Here is a 23,238-nt window from a genome sequence, read left to right as displayed (position 1 = left end):
ACTAAATTTACTTTGAACATTTTGAACCCTGAATGATGGTTGGTGGAGTCTGGAACTCACTGTCCAACACTCTGTTCTCAGTCCAAGAACAGCCACTTCCTTTCAACCATTTGGTTCTTGAACCAACCAACTCGGGCGAGTCGGGCAAAAGATCACTTTGCTGACAATAGTGTTGACAGAATTTCACATTGTGACGAGAGGGTGTACAGGAGCGAGATGTATCAGCTAGTTGAGTGGTGTCGCAGCACCAAACTTGCACTCAGCGTCAGAGAGACCAAAGAGCCAACTGTGGGCTTCGGGAAGGGTAAGACGAGGGAACACAAACCAATCCTCATGGAGGGATCAGAAGTGGGAAGAGTGAGTAATGTCAAGTCCCTGGGTGTCAATATCTCGGAGGATCTATCCAGGGCCCAACGTATCGAGGAGTTTAAGGAGATTTGGTTTGTCACCAAAGACAATGGCAAATTTCTACAGATGTACTGTATAGAGCATTCTAACTGGCTGTATCATTGTCTGGTAAGGGGGGGGGAGCTACTGCATAGGATTGAAGTAAACTGCAGAAATTGTAAATTCAGCTCCATCACGGGCACTAGCTTCCATAGTATCCAGGACACCTTCAAGGAACGATGCCTCAGAAAGGTGACATCTATCATTAAGGACCCCCCCATCACCCAGGTCATGCCCTCTTCTCATTGCTACCATCAGGAAGGAGGTACAGAAGCCTGAAGGCACACACTCAGTGATTCAGGAACAGCTCCTTCCCCTCTGCCATCCGACTTCTGAATGGACATTGAACCCACGAACACTACCTCACTACTTTTTTACTTCTGTTGGTTTGCAATACTTATTTCACTCTACTTACTGTAATTCAGTTTTTCTCTCTATTATTCTGTATTGCACTGTACAGCTGCAGCAAAGTCAACACATTTCACAACATATGCCAGTGATATTAAACCTGATTGATTCTGATCACTCTGAGCTAAAACGGGCTTTTTTTTTGTTCTAATTGTGTTCTTTCTTGTAAAATTTGTGTTTAAGTTTTTCTTGTGAATGTTTTTCTTGCAATGCTTCAAGATCCCCCTGTGTGTGTGTCCTTGTGCACCTGACAACAGATTTGACTTTGCACGTTGAATGGGTACCTGGACTACTTGTGGGCTAACAGACATACAAGAATGCAGATCACTTTCCCCTTCATACCTACTGTGCCATCCCAGGATAGTCCACTTCTTACCTCAGTATCACTTTCCCGCAATAATGTCAAGATATTCCTAAATTATTGATCTTTGACCTCCTGAGCTGGGATGAATTTTCGTTGACCATTCCCAGCAGGCACCAACGTGACGGGCCGAGTGGCCTCGTTTTCTCTCTCTCTCTCACCTTTATTCTCTGATAGTGATGAACGGGCTCTTGCTAGGGACCATGGAGATCAGGTTGTGCCAAACTGCGCAGGTGAGACCTCACCTGAAGTCTCCTGGCCACTGATTGGCCTGAGCCGCAGTTGTTGCTAGGAGACGGCACCACTGGCCCCGCCCTCTCCCCTTCCCCCTTCCCCCTTCCCCCTTCCCCCAACACGCCTCTCTCTCTCCGCCCTCTCCGAGCGGTTTCTCCCGTGACGCGCTGCAGAATCCGCTCGCTATTGGTCGCCTTCCACGTCCACTTGGCGCCCGCCGAAGAGGATCGGCGTCTGATTGGCGGGGAGCGCTGACCCGGCAGTGTTTGGGCGACGCCTCGCCCGGGTTTGTTAGGGGCATTTGGATCGGATCGGGGGAAGTTACCATAGCAACGGGAGCGGGGGTAAAGGGGAGTTATCTCTGTACCGGGTGTCATTAGTTGGGGTAACTATCATCTAACAGGGCGGGAGGGGTTTAATTGCCCTGTGTAACTTACTAGCTCACTCTAGCACAGGCGAGAAGGGATAATTAACCCTGGCCAGAGCACAGGGATAATTATTGAAATAGTATAGCAACAGGGTAATTACTATGGCAACAGGGCAAAAGTAATTTAGCAAACTGTAGGACTGTGGGATTCAAAGTGGCAGGGATAATTATCAGAGCAAAGGGGTAATTTTCCCAGTAACAGGAGTTATTAGAGGAGTGAGGGTTAGTTATTACTACTAACAAGGGTAGTAACCACAGGAAGTTGGGGTAATTGTTCGTATAACAAGGATTATTTGCCATATTGGGAGTAATTCCCCTACAAGAGGGTTAACTAGCGCAGTGTGGGGGTTAATAAGGCATATTAGGACCAAGGTTGGTAACTGAAGTGATTACCTTAGTCGTAGTGGTTAATTACAGTAAAAACAGCAGCAATTATCCCGATAGCAGTGGTAATTGATATATTAGTGAGATCTGGGGGTAGTTACTCTAAGAACAAGGGTGATAGAGGGCATTTGAACAGGGTTGTGGGGTAGTTACCCAGAGGGAAGGGGTATGAACCTGTGTTGATGATAGAGGAGGTGAGGGGGTGACCCTCCTAAGTTCTTCACTCACGGGTGACTCGAGGGGCAGAGAGGAGCCTCGGGGTGCGCCAGGCTGTCAGTCTCAGTGAGAGGCGCAGGCTCGGCACCATGGCAGGGGAACTGGATGTGTTTGTCGGCAACACCACTCTGATTGACAAGGACGTCTATCAGCTCTGGCTCGATGGATACTCAGGTAACGTGCTGAGAGGGGGGTGAAGGGTGCCTTCATGAGCCTTCCTGATGGGCTGTAGCCCTGAGTTTAGGAATAGGAGGAGAATTAGCCACTCCTCGAGCTGTCGAGCGCATTTAATCCATCGTTGGTTTGATATGTGCCTTGTCGTGTGACCTGGGCGATCGTGGTCTTTCCCTGACTTGCAGCTTGAGTCAGTGGTGAGGAAGGCAAATGCCATGTTAGCATTAATTTCAAGAGGTCTAGAATACAAGAGCAAGGATGTGATGCTGAGGCTGTGTAAGGCACTGGTGAGGCCTCACCTTGAGTATTGTGAACAGTTTTGGGTCCCTCATCTCAGAAAAGATGTTTTGACATTGGAGAGAGTTCAGAGGAGTTTCACAGGAATGAAAGGGTTATCATATGGGGAACGTTTGATAGCTCTGGTCTGTACTCGCTGGAATTTAGAAGGATTGGGGGCGGGGGGATCTCATTGAAACCTTTCGAATGTTGAAAGGCCTAAACAGAGTAGATGTGGAAAAGATGTTTCCCATGGTGGGGGAGTCTAGGACAAGAGGGCACAGCCTCAGGATAGAGGGGCGCCCTTTCAAAACAGAGATGCGGAAAAATTTCTTTAGCCGGAGGGTGGTGAATTTGTGGAATTTGTTACCACGTGCAGTGGTGGAGGCCAGGTTGTTGGGTGTATTTAAGGCAGAGATTGATAGGTTCTTGATTGGACATGGCATCAAAGGTTACGGGGAGAAGGCCAGGAACTGGGGTTGAGGAGGAGATAGGAAAAAATGATCAGCCATGATTGAATGGTGGAGCAGACTCGATGGGCCAGATGGCCTAATTCTGCTCCTGTGTCTTATGGTCTTATGGTGATTGTTCTTGGCAAATTTTTCCACTGGAAGTAGCTTGCTATTGTGTTCTTCTGGGACACTGCCTTTACAAGACTGATGACCCCACCCAATCATGATCAATACCCCTCAGAGACTGTCTGCCTGGGGTCAGTGGTCACATAACTAGGACTTGTGACCTGCACCGGCTCTGTCGCCTGCTCCCATGGTTTCACGTGACCCTAATCGGGGAGCTAAGCAGGTGCTACACCTTGCCCAAGGGTGACTTGAAGGCTAGCGAAGGGAAGGAGCGCCTTACACCTCCTCTGGTAGAGACGTATCTCCCCCCCCCCCCCGCTGCCCAGTTTCATCTATTGCTCCGTTTCTTCAGGTCATCTTTCGGAGAAAGGTGAGGCAGGTTTGTATCTGCAGGAATTGGAAGAGTGTGAGGGTGGGGGTGATTGAAATTGGGGAGATAGTGAAGAATCTCTCTCCGTGGCTGAGCTGCCTAAATGGAGAGGGTGAAGTCATAGAGTTATCAGGCATGGAAACAAACCCTTTGGCCCAACTTGTTCAAGCAGACCAAAGTATCCATACGATTTGGGAGCAAAATTAGACCATTTGGTCCTTTGAGTCTGCTTCACCATCTTATCATGGCTGATCCGTTTTCCCTCTCAGCCCCAATCTCCCGCCTTCTCCCCGTGTTCTTTCACGCCCTAACCAATCAAGAATCTATCAACCTCTGCCTTACCTATACCCGATGACTTTGCCTCCACAGCTGCCCGCGGCAACAAATTCCACAGATTCACCACTCTCTGGCCAAAGAAATTCCTCCTCATCTCCGTTCTAAATGGACGTCCCTCTGTTCTGAGGTTGTGCCCTCTGGTCCTGGACTCCCCCACTATAGGAACCATCCTCTCCACATTCACTTTAATCTAGGCCTTTCAATATTTGATAGGTTTCAATGAGATACCCCCTCATTCTTCTGAATTCCAGCGTGTACAGGCCCAGAGCCATCAAATGCACCTGAGCACGTTTCATTATTGAACTGAATTGACTTTATTACTGGTATCCTTCATATACTTGAGTTAAAAATCTTTACATTACATCTCCGTCTAAATGTGCAACTTATAGTAATTTATAATAAATATTATGTACAACAAGATAGTCAGTATAATATAGAAATACAGTTGTGTCAGCATGAATTCATCAGTCTGATGGCCTGGTGGAAGAAGCTGTCCTGGAGCCTGTTTATGCTGTGGTACCGTTTCCTGGATGGTAGCAGCTGGAACAGTTTGTGGTTGGGGTGACTCAGGTCCCAATGATCTTCCGGGCCCTTTTTACACACCTGTCTCTGTAAATGTCCTGAATAGTGGGAAGTTCACGTCTACAGATGTGCTGGGCTGTCCGCACCACTCTCTGCAGAGTCCTGCGATTGAGGGAGGTACAGTTCCCATACCAGGCAGTGATGCAGCCAGTCAGGATGCTCTCAATTGTGCCCTTATAGAAAGTTCTTGGGATCTGGGGGCCCATACCAAACTTCCTCAACCTTCTGAGGTGAAAGAGGTGCTGTTGTGCCTTTTTCACAACTCAACCGGTATGTATAGACCACGTGAAATCCTCAGTGATGTTATGCTGAGGAACTTAAAGCTGTTCACCCTCTCAACCCCAGATCCACTGATGTCGACAGGGATTAGCCGGTCTCCATTCCTCCTGTAATCCACAACCAGCTCCTTTGTTTTTGCAATATTGAGGGAGAGCTTGTTTTCTTGAGACCATTGTGTCAGGCTGATGAGTTCTTCTCTGCAGGTGACCTCATTATTATTTGAGATTAGACCAATTGGTGTGTCATCAGCAAATTTAATTAGCAGATTGAAGCTAATTTGGCCCATTCCCCTCTAAGCCTTTTCTATCCATGTACATCTTCAAATGTGTTTCACATATTATAATCGTACCCATTTGTACCATGTCCTCTGGCAGCTTGTTTCACATATCCACCACCAACTGCGTAAAAGTTTGCCTCTCACGTTCGTTTTAACTCTTTCACCTTAAAGTGCAAAGTTCAAAGTAAATTTTATTATCAAAGTACCTACATGTCACCCATATACAAACCTCAGATTCATTTTCCTTCCGATTCATTTTCCTGTGGGCATAGTCAGTAAATCTTTTGGCTAGCAGGTATAACAGGATCAATGAACGATCAACTAGAGTGCTGAAGACAACAAACTCTGCAATTGCAAATATAAATAAATGGCAATAAATAATGAGATGAGAATGAGTCTTTAAAGTGAGATCATCGGTTGTGGGAACATCTCAATGGATGGGCAAGTGAGTGTAGTTATGTTCAGGAGCCTGATGGTTGAGGGGTAGTAACTGTTCCTGAACCTGGTGGTGCGAGTCCTGAGGCTCTTGTACCTTCTACCTGATGGCAGCAGCGAGAAGAGAGCATGGCCTGGGTGGTGGGGATCTCTGATGGTGGATGCTGCTTTCCTCCGACAGCGTTTCATGTAGATGTGCTCAATGGTTGGAAGGGCTTTACTGGGGCTGAATCCACTACCTTTTGTGGGAATTTCCGTTCGAGGGCTTTGGTGTTTCCAAGCAAGGCTGTGATACACTCCGCTACACATCTATAGGAGTTTGTCAAAGTTTTAGATGTCATGCCAGATCTCCACAAACTCCTGAGGAAGTAGAGACGTTGCCGGCCCTTTGATTTTTGACTTCCCTGCACTACAACTCCTATGTTGGTAACAACTTTATGAATCTCTTCTACACCTTCTCCAGCTTAATAACACATGGGTGACAGGAACATCGCACGATGCTCCAACTGCGGCCTCACCCACAACTTGTACAGTTGCACATTGATGTCCCAACTCCAGTACACGGTGCCCTGACCGATAAAGTTGAACGTTCCACGCACGGTCTCCCGCGTGCGAGACGGCATTTCCGTAGGGTGTGGCCACCGCTGTGCAAGACTGCGCTCGGATTACCGCGTGCAGTTCTGGGCGCGCAGCGAGAGGGGAACTGGAACGGCTGCAGGACAGATTCACAGTGATAGGAGTGTTTGAGTTACCGGGATAAGGAGATGCTGGATAGGTTGGCCAGACTGTTTTCCCTGGAGCAAAGGAGGCCGAGGGGGTGATCTTGTAGAGGTTTATAAAAACATCAAGGGGTAGATAAGGTGGACGGTCATACTCTTTTCCCCAGGATGGGTAAATCTAAGACCGGAGAACATAAATTTAAGGAAAAAGGGAAACATTTAAAGGGGCAAGTCGTTTCACCTGGAGGGTAGTGAGCTGCAGGAGGAAGTGGTGGGGCAGGTACAAATACAGCATTTTAAAAGACGTGGTTATCTGCAATGAGAATCCGGTTTAATACCATAAGATATAGGAGCAGAATTAGGCCATTCGGCCCAATGAGTCTGCTCTGCCGTTTAATCATGCCTGATCCATTTTCCCTCTCAGTTCCAATCTCCTGCCTTCTCCCCGAATCCCTTCACGCCCTGGCCAATCAAAAATCGATCAACCTCTGTCTTAAATATTCGTAAAGACTTGGTCTCCACATTGGCCTGTGGCACCGAATTCCACAGATTCGCCCCTCTCTGGCACTGTACATCTCTTGCATATGTCGTGAAATTTGTCGTCCTTGCAGCAGCAGTACATAATAATAGAAAAACGTGAATTACAGTAAGTATAAATATTAAATCGTTAAATTAGTGCAAAAATAGATATAAAAAAGTAGTGAGGTAGTGTTCACGGGTTCAACGTCCATTCAGAAATCAGATTGCAAAGGAGAAGAAGCTGTTCCTGAATCGTTGTGTGTGTGTGTGTTCAGGCTCCTGTACCTCCTCCCTGATGGTAGCAATGAGAACAAGGCGTGTCCTGGGTGATTGAAAAGTTTGAGGGATATGGGCCAAGCACAGGCAAATGGGGTTAGCTCGGGGTGGCACCTTGGTTGGCACGGATGAGATGGGCCGAAGGGCCTGTTTCCATGCTGTATCGGTCTATGACCTTCGCTATATGCGTTGCTAACTTTCGGATTTACGGTGAGGATTAGGAGCTCAAAGGGGATCTGAGGAATGATCGCTTTTATTTGCCGCACGTGCATCGAAGCGTGCGGTGAAACGCACCGTTTGCGTCAGTGACCAGCACAGTCCAATGATGTGTTGCCACGCTTCCGGCTTCAACGTGGTGGTTGTTGCCCCTCGTGTCCGATGACAGGAAACCCGTGCGGGAGGGTTTTGTAAAGTGGAAAAGCTGTTGCACTGGGGCAGTTCCACTCCCTCGACCGCAGAAGTCCGGGTCCAGTGGTACGAGCCAACGTCACAAACCGGGGTCTTCCTCGGTCGCAGTAGATGACCGCGACGTCTTGTGTGCCATCGCTCTCCACGGAGCCTTGCACTACAGCCTTCCTGGCCGTTGGCTCTCACTGCAGACCTCATTCGCCCAGTCCACCGGGGCTAGCACAGGCATGTTCTCTCCTCACCGGCTGCCCTCACCTGGTTCAGCCACCTGTCGTAGGGGTGTACCGGAGAGTGGCCGCTGTCGCGGGCAGACAGCTACTTGGAGCCACAGGTGAGAGCTGGGTGTCCGGCGGGGACCAGAGGTGAATGAGCTGCCCGGATTAGAGCAGACTGCTCTTCACCACAGGTGCTTCTACTCCCTGGGCACCCCCATACACCCCGACGTAGCATTCCCGCTACTTACCAACTCTCACGAAGCCTTCCCAGTGTCTGGGTGCAATCTGAAACCTACTGCCTGGGAAAGTGGTGGAGGCACTGGAATCAACATAGAAAGCCGTCAAAAAGTCTACGTAAAGTTATCACCAAAGGACATATACTCCCCTGAGATTCATTTTCTTGTGGGCGTTTACAGTGAATGCAAAGAAACACAATAGAATGAGTGAAAGCTGCCCACAAAGACTGACAAACAACCAATGTGCAAATGATCTGTGCAAAAAAAAAATAGACAGACATAGACAGACAGACAGATAATTAAATAACAAATAAATGTTGAGAACATGACTTACAGAGTCTGTGAAAGTGAGTCCGTAGGTTATGGAATCAGTTCAGAGTTGCGGGGAATGAAGTTATCCATTTCAGGAACCTGATGGTTGAGGGGTGATAACTGTCCCTGAACCTGGTGGTGTGGGACCTGATAGTTGAGAGGTAATAACTGTTCCTGAACCTGGTGGTGTGGGACCTGATGGTTGAGGGGTAATAACTGTTCCTGAACCTGGTGGTGTGGGACCTGATGGTTGAGGGGTGATAACTGTCCCTGAACCTGGTGGTGCAGGTCTGGAGGCTGCTTCCATTGTAAACACATGCTGATATTTATTGATTCACATTTTATTCTGTACCTGTAGTTTAATCTCTAAATTTATTTTTACGTAGTTCGTTATTCTGTGTAATTGTCGAACGCTGTCATTTTTTTTTTGTTGCGCATATCCACCACAGCAAGTTCCTAATACACGTAGATGTTTATAACATAGAAACGTAGAAAACCTACAGCACAATGTGGGGGAATAAGTCGATCTTTCAGTGTAACTGTCTACAAAGCGTAAAATATCACCACCCTTTGTGGCTGTGCCATATGGACAGGTGACTATCCACCCCATCATTGTGAGTGCGGTGAATAGTCATGGCTCTGACACAGGTTGGCACGTGCGGCGTTCGTCACTGCCTTCCATTCTGACGTCCATTTGTCTTGTGCCACCGTCCTCTTTCCTGGCAGGCTCAGAGCAGCTTGTGTATTTTGGTGTGACGCACATGGGGGCCCCCCCCCCCCCCGCCGCTGTCTTCTGTCAAGGTCAGAGCAACGGCTTCCTCAGGCCTTAAATAACAGAGTGACGTGCTCCATTTCCTTCCCGTGTCTCTCTCCTGACGAGGGGAGCAGTGCGCATCATTTCCCTTCCCGTGAGCCGCGGCTTGCAGTGCTGACTGCTGCCGTAGCTCGGCAGCTGAGTTGCTGCAGACGCGGTCAAGTGCTCGCGGAGACGCCAGCTGCAGCGTAACATCCAAATTTAAAAATAAAAGCCGGTCTCGTTAACAACAAACGAGACTCTGCAGATGCTGGAAATTTTGACCGGCACAATTAACAATAGACATTAAATACAAGCGATTCTGAAGAATCCAGTTCTGGAGTAACACACACACACACAAAATGCTGGCTTCTGTCTTCTTCCCCCTTCCTTTCCAGTCCCGATAAAGGGTCTCAACCGGAAATGTCGGCTCTTTATTCCTCTCCGACCTGCTGAGTTTCCTCCAGCCTTGTGCGTGTGTTCCGATAAACACCGAGTGAATGTTGGGGGGAAAGAAAATACAACCCAGCTCACTACTGCCCTTCAGGGAAGGAATTTCCTTTTACCGGTGTGACCAAGATGTATTACCTCCAAGAAGGCAACATCCATCAAATATCCCCACTGTCCGGGCCACGCCATCTTCTTTCAACTCCCATTGGGCAGGAGGTAGAGAAACCTCCTGGTTCAAAACCATATCTGTTTAATTTTATTGTCATTTATCTATATATGATTATATACATGTATAACGTATGTAGAAACGAGGCGACCTTTCTCTGAACCGGGGTGTAAAGCACAGTAGTACACACAAATACATAACTTACAAAGATAAGAATAAAATCTACACACAAATAACGAACAAAGTGCATTAATATTAAATATTGTCAGGTGCGGAACAGATTAACTGGTAGCACTTTGAATATGTTGCGGCAGGGAGTTCAGAAGCCTGATGGACTGAGGGAAGAAACTGTTTCCCATCCTGCCTGTTCTTGTCTTTATGCATCGGAGTCTCCTGCCTGATGGTAGAAAGTCAAAGAGGATGCTGGATGGATGGGTGGGATCCTTGATAATACTGAGGGTCCTGTGTATGCAGCGCTCCTGATAAATGTCCCCGATGGACGGTAGGGAGACACCTACGATCCTCTCGACCGTTCTCACAGTCCTTTGTAGGGACTTCCGGTCCGATGCTCGGCTGCTCCCAGACCAGATGGAGACGCAACTTGTCAGGACACAGGTGCGGTTAAGATAGGGGGAGGGGAAATATTGCTCTTGAATCACTGGCACAACTCTAATCACTAAACTCGGTGTAATAACACTATGATCACTCTTTTAGTTCCCACGTCGCTCTTTTTTGGAGAAGCTGCGTGTAATTTTGTGTGTTTATTGTGAATGCTGCTTACGAGGTACTTTGTGTCTGTAGTGCTGCTCCCAAGTTTTCCAATGGACCTGTGTATCTGACAATAAACTCGACTTTGACTCCACAAGGGCAATTTTGGGCCTGTTAGCTAAGAAAGGATGTGTTGACATTGGAGAGAGTTTAGAGGAGATTCACAGGGATGAAAGAGTTAATGTATGAGGAGCTCTGTGCCTAAACTCACTGTAGTTTAGAGGAATGAGGTGAGGGAGGACAATCTCATTGCTACCTATCCAATATTGAAAGATAGAGTGAACGTGGAGAGGATGTTTCCTCTCGTGGGGGTGTCCTGGACCAGAGACCACAGTCGCAAAATACAAGGAGGTCCCTTTAGAATGGAGATAAGGAGGAATTTCTTTAGCCAGAGAGTGGTGAATCTGTGGAATTCATTGCCACAGACGGCTGTCGAGGCCAAGTCATTGAGTGTACTTAAAGCAGAGGTTGATAAGGTTCTTGATTAGTCAGGGCACCAAAGGTTACCGGGAGAAGGGGGCTGAGGGGGATAATAAATCGGCCATGATGGAATGGCAAAGCAGACTTGATGGGCTGAATGGCCTAATTCTGCTCCTGCATCTTGCATGTCTATCTTCCCCTAGGGAGACTGACTTTTGCACAGTACTGTAGTAATTTTATATTTTGCACTATACTGCTGCCGCAAAAGAAAAGGAAATTTCATGACATGTGAGTGATGATAAACCTGATTCTGATCTGGGTCTCTATCGTGGACTGAGAGTGGGAAGGGGACAGGGAGAGGGGAGTCATGGCTGGGAAAAGGGGAAGGGAGAGGGGAGGGAGTGGGAAGCACCAGAGAGACATTCTGTAATGATCAATAAACCAGTTGTTGCCTGGCGTCTCAGGGCTGAGTGTGCCTGCAACTGATCCACCTCCCACCCCTTGCACTCCTCCTCTGCTTCCTGTCCCACACCCCTCCGTGGCGCCCCACCCTCGCCATTCCCAACATCCTTTGATCCTGCCAGATTGGCAAACTCGCTCGTCGCTCCACGTTGACAAATACAGTCCTGTGCAAAAGTCTTAGGCACCCTACCTACATAAATGTGCCGAATGTGCTCCAGGTTCAGTGAGAATCACTGACTCAGTGACGTGACTGTCTCAAACAAATATAAAACAAGACCATTATCCTGGAACCTGTAGCATTCATGTTTAACTTGGATAGATTTCCAGAACATTCTGCCTGGGGCAGAGGTGTCCATAGCATTGACAGCCCACATTGCAAAGGCACAGAAGGCGACGAACTAGGTGCGGTAAAGTGAGGGGTGGAGGTTTGGTGCCCGTGGGCACGGCAGACAAGAGACACCTGCTCCTAGTCTAGAATTCAAGCTGTGTCTTTGACCAGCCTACTCATGCAGCTCGATGGTGGTAAAGCTTATTGCACACCTGCCTGCCCGTACCTCCTACCCTCAACTCTGTCCGAGTTTACTTTCAGGTTGTTCAATACCGCAGGGAGTGGGTGGGGGAGAGACCTGAATTGTGCTTGGAGTTATACGAAATGGGCCCTTCGGCCCGACTCATCCGTGCCCATCCGAGGTGCCCAGCTGAGCTGGTCCCATTTGTGTTTTTGGCCCACCTCTGTCTAAACCAGGGGTTCCCAAACCTGTGGTCCACAGACTCCTTGCTTAATAATATTGATCCGTGTTGTTGCGTGAATGAAATCACCGGAAAGAGAGTTACTGGTAGATACAAAGCAACTTCTTTATTTGATAAAATAACGTACAGCAGGCATATGGAGACCCTTTCAGTGGAAAGGTCTGTTGCCCAACGTGGGGCTCGATATTTTTATGCTACACACACAAAGGACAATTCCATATTTACAAAGTATAGACAATGCTTTCTTTTGAAGCTACATACAAACTTCACACCTCCCGATTACATCCATCCCACCGGAGCCAGCAGCATCAGGACTGGTGTCCAGGAATCCATTGTTCCAAGCTGAATCCACAATACAATTATTTGGTATTTTACGTGCTTAACATGAAGGACAATCTGTATTTACACAGTATAGATAATGCTGTCTTTGAAACTACATGCAAACCTCACACCTCCTGGTTTACATCCATCCCACAGGCACCAGCCAGTCTGGACTGGTATTCCGGTATTCACAGCTTTTAGGAAATGCATTGTTACAAATGGACTGGAATTCGCAGCATTTAGGAAATGCATTGTGACAATCTAAAAATTGTCAATAAACAGAAGACTGGTGGCCAAAGCCATTTGCTACGTGTGAATAACCTAAACCCAAAAATTAGTCTGTGACTTATAGAAGGGTTGGGAACTCCTGCTCTAAACCTTTCCTATCTATATAGGAAAGTGCCTTTCAAACATTGTAATTGTATTTGCCTCTACCACTTAAATTCCTTACTTAAGCCTGTCACCTGTCATGGGGTATAGGCCGCCGACAGTGACTTGGCAAAGTATCTGTCCTGGGTCAGTCTTTCAAGTCGTCCTCAAGGGTAGCTCATCTCCCAGCGATGAGGTCTTTGGAGCGTCTGTTAGCTCTGGGTTTTTACAGCATGGGGTTGCTAGCCCCGTGTCCAACCGTCCTCCTTTCGCGGCCGGCCTTGGGACCGTCCAGGAGAAGTTCTACCACTTAACACCCACCACCGTCTGTCAGAATCAGAATCAGAGTCAGGTTTAATATCACTGATAAATATCGTGAAATTTATTGACTTTGTGGCAGCAGTGGAGTGAAATTCATGATACTAAAGAAAAAAACTGAATTACAGTAAATATATATAATAGTTAAATAGTACAAAATAACAAATGAAAAAAAAAAGTGAGGTGGTGTTCATGGGTTAAATATCCATTTTGAAATCGGTTGGCGGAAGGGGAAGAAGCTGTTCCTGAATGGTTGAGTGTGCCTTCAGGCTCCTGTACCTCCCTCCTGATGGCAGCAATGAGAAGAAACAAAATCAGGTTTAATATCACTGATATATGTCATGAAATTCATTAACTTTATGGCAGCAGTACAATGCAATACATGATAAATAAATATAGATAAAGAACTGAATTACAGTAAGTATATATGTATTGATTAAATAGCTAAGGTAAAATAAGTCATGTAAAAGAAAAACCAGAAATAAAAAAAAGTGGTGAGGTAGTGTTCATAGGTTCAATGTTCATTTAGAAATCAGATGGCAGAGGGGAAGAAGCTGTTCCTGAATCGCTGAGTGTGCGTCTTCAGGCTCCTGTACCTCCTCCCTGATGGTGACAATGAGAACAAGGCATGACCTGGGTGGTGGGGGTCCTTAATAAGGTATTGCTCCTTGAAGGTGTCCTGGATACTATGGAGGCTAGTACCCATGATGGAGCTGACTGAGTTTACAACTCTCTGCAGCTTAGTAGCCCCCCGCCATGGGAAATCTTGCCCATTTCTATCTTCTCCCCCTCACCTTAAACCGATGCCCTCGAGTTCTACGCTCCCCTTCGGTGAAGCTCCCATATGTTTCTGTTGAAAAATAAAACACCTCCTATCATTTTATAAAACTCTTATCAAGTCACCCATAGAACCATAGAAACTACAGCAAAGAAACAGGCCCTTTGGCCCTTCTTGGCTGTGCCGAACCATTTTCTGCCTAGTCCCACTGACCTGCACACGAACCATATCCCTCCATACACCTCCCATCCATGTATCTGTCCAATTTATTCTTAAATGTTAAAAAAGAACCCGCATTTACCACTTCGTCTGGCAGCTCATTCCATACTCCCACCACTCTCTGTGTGAAGAAGCCCCCCCCAATGTTCCCTTTAAACTTTCCCCCCCTCACCCTTAACCCATGTCCTCTGGGTTTTTTCTCCCTTTGCCTCAGTGGAAAAAGCCTGCTTGCATTCACTCTATCTATACCCATCATAATTTTATATACCTCTATCAAATCTCCCCTCATTCCCGTGTAGAAGAATAAAGTCCTAACCTATTCAACCTTTCTCTGTAACTGAGTTTCTCAAACCCGGCAACATCCTTGTAAACCTTCTCTGCACTCTTTCAACCTTATTTATATCCTTCCTGTAATTTGGTGACCAAAACTGAACAGAATACTCCAGATTTGGCCTCACCAATGCCTTGTACAACCTCATCATAACATTCCAGCTCTTATACTCAATACTTCGATTAATAAAGGCCAATGTACCAAAAGCTCTCTTTACCACCCTATCTACTTGTGACGACACTTTTAGGGAATTTTGTATCTGTATCCCCAGATCCCTCTGTTCCACTGCACTCCTCAGTACCTTACCATTAACCCTGTATGTTCTACGTTGGTTTGTCCTTCCAACGTGCAATACCTCACACTTGTCAGTATTAAACTCCATCTGCCATTTTTCAGTCCATTTTTCCAGCTGGTCCAAGTCCCTCTGCAGGCTCTTAAAACCTTCCTCACTGTCTACTACACCTCCAATCTTTGTATCATCAGCAAACTTGCTGATCCAATTTACCACATTATCATCCAGATCATTGATATAGATGACAAATAACAATGGACCCAGCACTGATCCCTGTGGCACACCACTAGTCACAGGCCTCCACTCAGAGAGGCAATTCTCTACCTCCACTCTCTGGCTTCTTCCATCGAGCCAATGTCTAATCCAATTTACCACCTCTCCATGTATACCTAGCGACTGAATTTTCCTAACTAACCTCCCATGTGGGACCTTGTTAAAGGCCTTACTGAAGTCCATGTAGACAATATCCACTGCCTTCCCTTCATCCACTTTCCTGGTAACCTCCTCGAAAAACTCCAACAGATTGGTCAAACATGACCTACCACGCACAAAGCCATGTTGACTCTCCCTAATAAGCCCCTGTCTATCCAAATGTTTGTAGATTCTGTCTTTTAGTACTCCCTCCAATAACTTACCTACTACTGACGTTAAACTCACTGGCCTATAATTTCCCGGATTACTTTTTGATCCTTTTTTAAACAACGGAACAACATGAGCCACTCTCCAATCCTCCGGCACTTCACCCGTAGACAGCGACATTTTAAATATTTCTGCCAGGGCCCCCGCAATTTCAACACTAGTCTCCTTCAAGGTCCGAGGGAACACTCTGTCAGGTCCCGGGGATTTATCCACTTTAATTTTCCTCAAGACAGCAAGCACCTCCTCCTTTTCAATCTGTACAGTTTCCATGGTCTCACTACTTGATTCCCTCAATTCCATAGATTTCATGCCAGCTTCCTTAGTAAATACAGACACAAAAAACCTATTTAAGATCTCCCCCATTTCCTTTGGTTCTGCACAAAGCCGACCACCCTGATCTTCAAGAGGACCAATTTTATCCCTTACAATCCTTTTGCTCTTAATATACTTGTAAAAGCTCTTCGGATTCTCCTTCACTTTGACTGCCAAGGCAACCTCATGTCTTCTTTTAGCCCTCCCGACTTCTTTCTTAAGTATTTTCTTGCACTTCTTATACTCCTCAAGCACCTGATTTTCCCCCTGTTTCCTATACATTTCATACAACTCCATCTTCTTCTTTATCAGAGTTGCAATATCCCTTGAGAACCAAGGTTCCTTATTCCTATTCAATTTGCCTTTAATCCTGACAGGAACATACAAACTCTGCACTCTCAAATTTCCCCTTTGAAGGCTTCCCACCTACCAATCACATCTTTGCCAGAGAACAACCTGTCCCAATCCACGCTTTTCAGATCCTTTCTCATTTCTCCAGATTTGGCCTTCTTCCAGTTCAGAACCTCAACCCTAGGACCAGATCAACCCCTCCACGGTTCCTTCACTCTTAAGTCCCAGCCTATTCAGTCAACACTGAGCCCATGAGTTCTGGCAACATCCAATGAAACTTTTCTGCACCCTCTCCAGCTTGATCATGCCCTTCTTGTTGTATGGCGATCAGAAGGCTTTCGGTATTTCAGATGTGTTCTCACCAACGTCCTATAGAGCCGTGACATGATGTCCCAATTCTTGTACTCAATGACCTCTGTTCGATGAAGGCAAACATGCCATGCGTCTTCTTCACACTGTGCTGCTGAGGTATTGGGTATATTTAAAGTGGGGGGTTGAGAGGTTCCTGATTAGTCAGGGAGTCGAAGGTTACGGGGAGAAAGCTGGAGAACGGGGTTGAGAGGGATAATAAATCAGCCGTCATGGAATGGAGGAACAGACTCGGTGGGCCAAATGGCTTAATTCTGCTCCTATGAATTGTACACACGAGAAAATCTGCAGATACTGGAAATCCAGAGAGCAACACACAAACGCAAACTCAGCAGGTCAGGCAGCATCCACGAAAAGAGTGAACAGTCGACGTTTCTGGCCAAGACCTTCCTTTGGAACTGAGCGGGAAGGGGTGAGACGCCTGAATTAAAAGGTGGGGCAGGGAGATAGGGGAACGAGGCAAGCTGGAAGGTGATAGGCGAAGCTGGGTGAGTGGGAAAGGTCAAGGGCTGCTCTCCTTTCAGATTCTTTCTTCTCCAGCCCTTGACCTTTCCCACTCACCTGTTAAGTCCTGCCCTGGTTTATCTCCCCAAAATGCATCACTTTGCACTAGTCTGGATTGAATTCCATCTGCCGTCCCTTTGCCCAGTTTCCCAGCGGACCTCAATCCTGTAGTATTAGACAGCCTTCTTCACAGTTCCACATGACTCCAGGTTTTAGAGCTCCCCGATGAGTCTGTGTAGAGTTAATAATGTGTACACAGACCATCATTCACTAGAAAGAAGTGTCAAGTGTTGATGCAGTTCATAATTCACTGTGTAGGAGTGGGGAGGCACACTGACGCAAGGAGCAAAGCTCCAGAGACCCAAAGTTCAAAGTAGATTTATTGTCAAGCGACGTACATGCTACCATGGGATTCATTTTCTTACAGGCATTTACAGGAAAAAGTAAATACTGTGGAGTTTACAAAGAACTCTACATAACCAGACGAGTACTGACAAAACAATCAACTTGCAAAAGAAGATGCACTGTTTTCTAAAAAAAATAATACTGAGAACACGAGTTGAAAAATGTCTTTGAAAGTGGCTGGAGGATGAGTTCAGAGTCGTGATAATTGAAGTTACCCACACTGGTTCAGGAGCCCGATCATTGTAGGGTGATAACCAATGTCCCCTCTAATTTGTTTTTACGGCAGGGCGGACCAGCCTTTGCTCTGAGCAGGAATTTTTACTGAAAACTGTGCGGCACCTTAATAAAAAGCATTCTATAAAAGAACTGTCCAGCTGCGGGGCAACAAAGTCTATGTGCACGGGAGCATTTCAGTCACTGTGCGGCCATGCAGCTTAGAGCGGAGCGGTGGTAATCACCGTTCCTGAACCTGGTGGCGTGGGACCCAAGGCTCCGTACTGTGGTACCTCCTGCCCAATGGCAGCAGCAAGAAGAGAGCATGGCCTGGATTGGCAGGGAGGGTGACCTTCATGATGGATGCTGCTTTCTTGTGGCAGCCCTACTTGTGGGTGCGCTCAGTGCAGGGGTATGTCTGTGATAGATTGGGCAGCATCCACCACTTTCAGTAGCCTTTTCCATTCCTGGGCATTGGTGTTACTCATGTAATACCCTAGTTTAAGACTGCACTTTATTTTATTAAGACAGGTGTGCTATTGGGTATTATTTTCTGCAGATTTTCACAAAATGTGATGTGTTCCTTTAATTACATCATACAAATGAGTAATCCAGTTGATTGATAAGTTAGCCTTGTTGAATCAGCCAGTATGGTTTGCCTTGTTATCACTTGGCCAATACGATGCCCTGGACCAACATAGCGGGATTGAAGGTAGCCGTCTTCTAGAGAGAGGAAAAAGGAGAGAGATATGAAAGAATGGAGACGGACGACAAACGTGAGTGAAGAACATGGCGGGATTGCTCACAGAACCCATTTGGAAGGACATATACTGCTGTCAGAAAATCCTCCTGTGGACATGGAGAACATACAGATAACTTTTAATTAACTAGTTCTCAAATGACCTTGGAGAATGTTGGACGCTTTATCCTCAGAAGGTGGCATGAATTTTTTTTATGTTTCGCTTGGACTGAGTTTTCAGGCAGAATTGTTTGGTACTGTGAGTAAATGAAGTGAGGCAAACCGGACTGACGCAACAATGAGCTCTGACGATTATGTGTGCACTTTTAGGCTAAGATATGTGTAATGGGTCCTTTTCTTTACTCTAGACGTGTTGATTTACTGGAAATGGCCTTCTCATCATTATTTCCCCGTGCATTGTAGAGTAGTGTTGGTGCTAGGTTGGTTCACAGTAAAAGCTAACTCATTACAAGCCTGCGGTGAGAGGGTTTCACTCATTATTCCTGATGTGTTGTGAAAGGACGACAAATGCTGGAGGAACTCAGTGGGTCAGGAAGCATCGGCGGAGAGAAACAGGCAGTAGAAGTTTTGGGTTGAAACTCTTCCTCTTGACTGGAAAGGAGAAGCAGAGATGGACTCTCTCCACCTTTTGACACTGGCTATTGTGCAAATATCTGTAATCCTGAAATCTTCATGAATTTTTAACTTTTGTAAAATGTAGTGTGACAAAATGGAACCTGTGTGATCCCAGAGTGCTTTGCTGGTTTGCTGAAGTGTTGCGATGAAAGGCTTATAAGAAAAAGGTGAGCTTTTTATAGTTTGTGTGTGTGTGTGTGTGTGTGTGTGTATTTTATGGCAGGGAGTGTTTTGACAACAGTGGAAAAACAGGACATGGCTGTTGGGGGGGAGGGGACCTCAAAGACAAATGGACTAATTAAAGCCAAATGCAACTCATTGTGACAGATACAGATAAGAAAGGAATGTGATTAAGGATGAATTACTGGACTCTACTTAAAAAACTATCTGTTTTGAGCTGTAAGATTGAAGCTACCTACCAACAACTTAATATACAAAGGTAGACTTTCCCTTGTAAGTAATAAATGTGCATATAGTTTGATCCACTCTGTTTGTTGTCGTCTGGTACTGTATATAAAAAGACCTAGCTCTGAATGGTACGTGGCACTATCTTCCTCCCTCCCCCTCCCACCACTTTCTTTCCAGTCCATTTGAAGGGTCTAGGCCAGAAAGTGTCCATTCCCCTCCACAGGCACTGCCTGACCTGTTGGGTTCCCACAGGGCTGTTGCTCCAAATTCAGGCATCCACAAGCTCCGGTGTCTCTATTTCGAAAAAGGCAAGCGGAACTTTCGAAGCCCTTGCTGCTTGTGGACTCTGCCCTGTACTGTTCCCCTTTATCAGAGTGCGCCTGGAACAATGGCAGCCTCTGAGCCCGTCCAGCCAAGCGGTTGTTCCCCACCGAAGATGAGATCTATGGCCGCCCCTGCGTACATTCTACCTAACTGACATTGTGCCTCTTCCTTCCGCAGTCAGCGATGCGGTGGCAATTCGGATCGAGAGTGGGATCCTGCAGCAGACCGGTGCATCCTCGGACGTGCTGGAAAGTGATACCATGGATCACTACCGCACCTTCCAGATGTTGGAGCGGTTTTTGCACAGCCCCCCGAAACTGATCAATCAGCTGCTCTTCCAGATACCCCCGCAGATGCAGTCCATGCTGATTGAGAAGTAAGCCTTGGTAATATGGGAAATTAAATCCAGAAAAAAATAATCAGAGCCCTGGATCAGCAACTGAAACTAACTGGTTCAGTAACTGCCCTGGAATTGTGTCTGATAGGATGTTTCACTCTGTGTCTGACCCCGGGAGTGTATGATGGGATGGTGGGGAGGGAGCTTCACTCTGTGTCTGACCCCGGGAGTGTGTGATGGGACGGTGTGGAGGGAGCTTCACTCTGTGTCTGACCCCTGGAGTGTGTGATGGGACGGTGTAGAGGGAGCTTCACTCTGTGTCTGACCCCTGAAGTGTGTGATGGGACGGTGTGGAGGGAGTTTCATTCTGTGTCTGACCCCAGGAGTGTATGATGGGATGGTGGGGAGGGAGCTTCACTCTGTGTCTGACCCCTGGAGTGTGTGATGGGACGGTGTAGAGGGAGCTTCACTCTGTGTCTGACCCCTGGAGTGTGTGATGGGACGGTGTGGAGGGAGTTTCACTCTGTGCCTGACCCCGGGAGTGTGTGTTGGGACGGTGTAGAGGGATCTTCACTCTGTGTCTGACCCCAGGAGTGTGTGATGGGACGGTGTAGAGGGAGTGTGTGTTGGAACGGTGTAGAGGGAGTGTGTGTTGGGACAGTAGAGGGAGTGTGTGATGGGACAGTAGAGGGAGTGTGTGATGGGAAGGTGTGAAGGGAGCCCTATGTCTGTGTCCCTGCCTCAGGGATTTATAGTGAGCTGGTGCAATGGGAGCTGTATTCTACATCTGGCTGTTTCTGTGGTACTTTGTGTGACTGAAGTCAAACAAGTGAACGGACCCCCTATTCGTCCATCAGGTACTATAGATTTGATGAGCCTTTTGTGCGGGAGGTCCTAGGGAAGAAGCTGTCGAAAGGGACCAAGAAGGACCTGGATGATGTCAGCGCCAAAACAGGCATCACCTTGAAGAGCTGTCGGAGACAGGTAAGGGCGAGGCATTGCTCGCATGCTGCTCTGTCTTCATCCCTGCACCATGACAACTCGTTCCTGGCTTATCAACAAACTGCAGTTACTGCTTCATGTCTCTTTTCCCTTCCACGAAAGATAAAATTAAATTCTTTGCCTCGTAACAAGTCCTGCTGGAAGGTACTTTGGTTGTCAGTTTGCGTTGTGGAATGAGTTCAGTGTTGTGGCTGAAGTTATTCAAGAGCCTGATGGTTGTTAACAGTGGAATGAGTTACTGTCGCCTTCCTGTCAGTTTGAGCCAGTCTGGCCACTCTCCCCGACCCAAACTGCTGACCTCCTGGGATTTTACTGTGTACTGTACCAGCAGTTATGGTTGAAATGACAATAAAAAGTGACTTGACTTGACTTGACTTTTCACGCACAGCAGTCTCTAGAGTTTACAGAGGATGGTGCGAGAAACAAAAAGACATCCAGTGAGCGGCCATTCTGTGGGTGAAAATGCCTTGTTAATGAGAGAGGTCAGAGGTGAATGGCCAGACTGGTTCAAGCTGACAGGAAGGCGACCGTAACTCATTCCACTGTTAACAACCCTCAGGCTCTTGAATAACTTCAGCCATTGCACTGAATTCATTCCACAACTAATGGACTCCCTTTCAAGGGCCCGACAACTCGTGTTGACAGGAAGCTGACAGTAACTCAAATAACCACACGTTTCAACAGTGGTGTGTGGAAGAGCATCTCCGAACGGACAACAGGTTGAACCCTGAAGTGGATGGGCTACAGCAGCAGAAGATCACGAACATACACACAGTGGCCACTTTATTAGGTACAGAGGATACTTTATACTTTATTGTCGCCAAACAATTGGTACTAGAACGTACAATCATCACAGCGATATTTGATTCTGCACTTCACACTCCCTGGATTACAAATATTAAATATTAAAAATATTAAAATTAGTTAAAATTAGTAAATATTAAAAATTTAAGTTATAAATCATAAATAGAAAATAGAAAAATGGGAAGTAAGGTAGTGCAAAAAAACCGAGAGGCAGGTCCAGATATTTGGAGGGTACGGCCCAGCTCCGGGTCAGGATCCGTTCAGCAGTCTTATCACAGTTAGAAAAAAGCTGTTTCCAAATCTGGCCGTATGAGTCTCCAAGCTCCTGAACCTTCTCCCGGAGGGAAGAGGGACAAAAAGTGTGTTGGCTGGGTGGGTCGTGTCCTTGATTATCCTGGCGGCACTGCTCCGACAGCGTGCGGTGTAAAGTGAGTCCACGGACGGAAGATTGGTTTGTGTGATGTGCTGCGTCGTGTTCACGATCTTCTGTGGCTTCTTCCGGTCTTGGACAGGACAACTTCCATACCAGGTTGTGATGCACCCCAGAAGAATGCTTTCTACGGTGCATCTATAAAAAATAGTGAGGGTTTTAGGGGACAGGCCAAATTTCTTTAGTTTTCTCAGGAAGTAAAGGCGCTGGTGGGCCTTCTTGGCAGTGGACTCTGCTTGGCTGGACCAAGTCAGGTCATTTGTGATATTGATCACGAGGAACTTAAAGCTTTTGACCTGTTCCACTTGCGCACCACCGGTGTAAATGGGGTCCGCTACTCCTTCTGAAGTCAACAATCAATTCCTTCGTCTTGCTGACGTTGAAGGATAGGTTATTGTCTTCGCACCATGCCACCAGGTTCTTAATTTCCTCTCTGTACTCAAACTCATCATTACCTGAGATACGCCCTACAATTGTTGTGTCATCAGCAAACTTATATATTGAGTTTGATGGAAACTTGGCCACACAATCATGGGTGTACAGTGAGTACAGCAGGGGGGCTGAGTACACAGCCTTGTGGGGCACCGGTGCTCAGAGTGATTGCAGAGGAGAGCTTGTCCCCTGTTTTTACAGCCTGGATCCTGTCTGTGAGGAAGTTGAAGATCCAGCTGCAGATCTGAGTGCTAAGGCCCAGGTTCCGGAGCTTAGGAATCAGTTTATTTGGAATGATGGTATTAAAGGCAGAACTGTAGTCAATGAAAAGGAGCCTTACGTATGCATCTTTATTCTCCAGGTGTTCTAAGGAGGAATGTAGGGCCGGAGAGATGGCATCTGCCGTTGACCTGTTGCTCTGGTAGGT

At 46.8% G+C, this 23,238-nt stretch overlaps 1 protein-coding gene across 1 annotated transcript in view; it reads left to right on the top strand.

The window, feature by feature from the left end:
- Nucleotides 1-1,732: 1,732 nt before the first annotated feature.
- The window catches only part of fibpa (fibroblast growth factor (acidic) intracellular binding protein a), a 73,939-nt gene continuing 52,433 nt past the window's right edge, over nucleotides 1,733-23,238 (top strand). The window contains exons 1-3 of the mRNA XM_063036261.1: nucleotides 1,733-2,651; nucleotides 19,984-20,182; nucleotides 21,001-21,127. Coding sequence (XP_062892331.1) covers nucleotides 2,567-2,651; nucleotides 19,984-20,182; nucleotides 21,001-21,127 — 411 coding nt within the window. The 5' untranslated portion in view covers nucleotides 1,733-2,566. The remainder of the gene's footprint in view (nucleotides 2,652-19,983; nucleotides 20,183-21,000; nucleotides 21,128-23,238) is intronic.

Source organism: Mobula hypostoma, chromosome 30 (assembly GCF_963921235.1).
Source record: "Mobula hypostoma chromosome 30, sMobHyp1.1, whole genome shotgun sequence".
Taxonomy (NCBI): domain Eukaryota; kingdom Metazoa; phylum Chordata; class Chondrichthyes; order Myliobatiformes; family Myliobatidae; genus Mobula; species Mobula hypostoma.
Note: the sequence above shows the minus strand (reverse complement) of the source record. Positions and strands in the feature narration are given on the sequence as shown.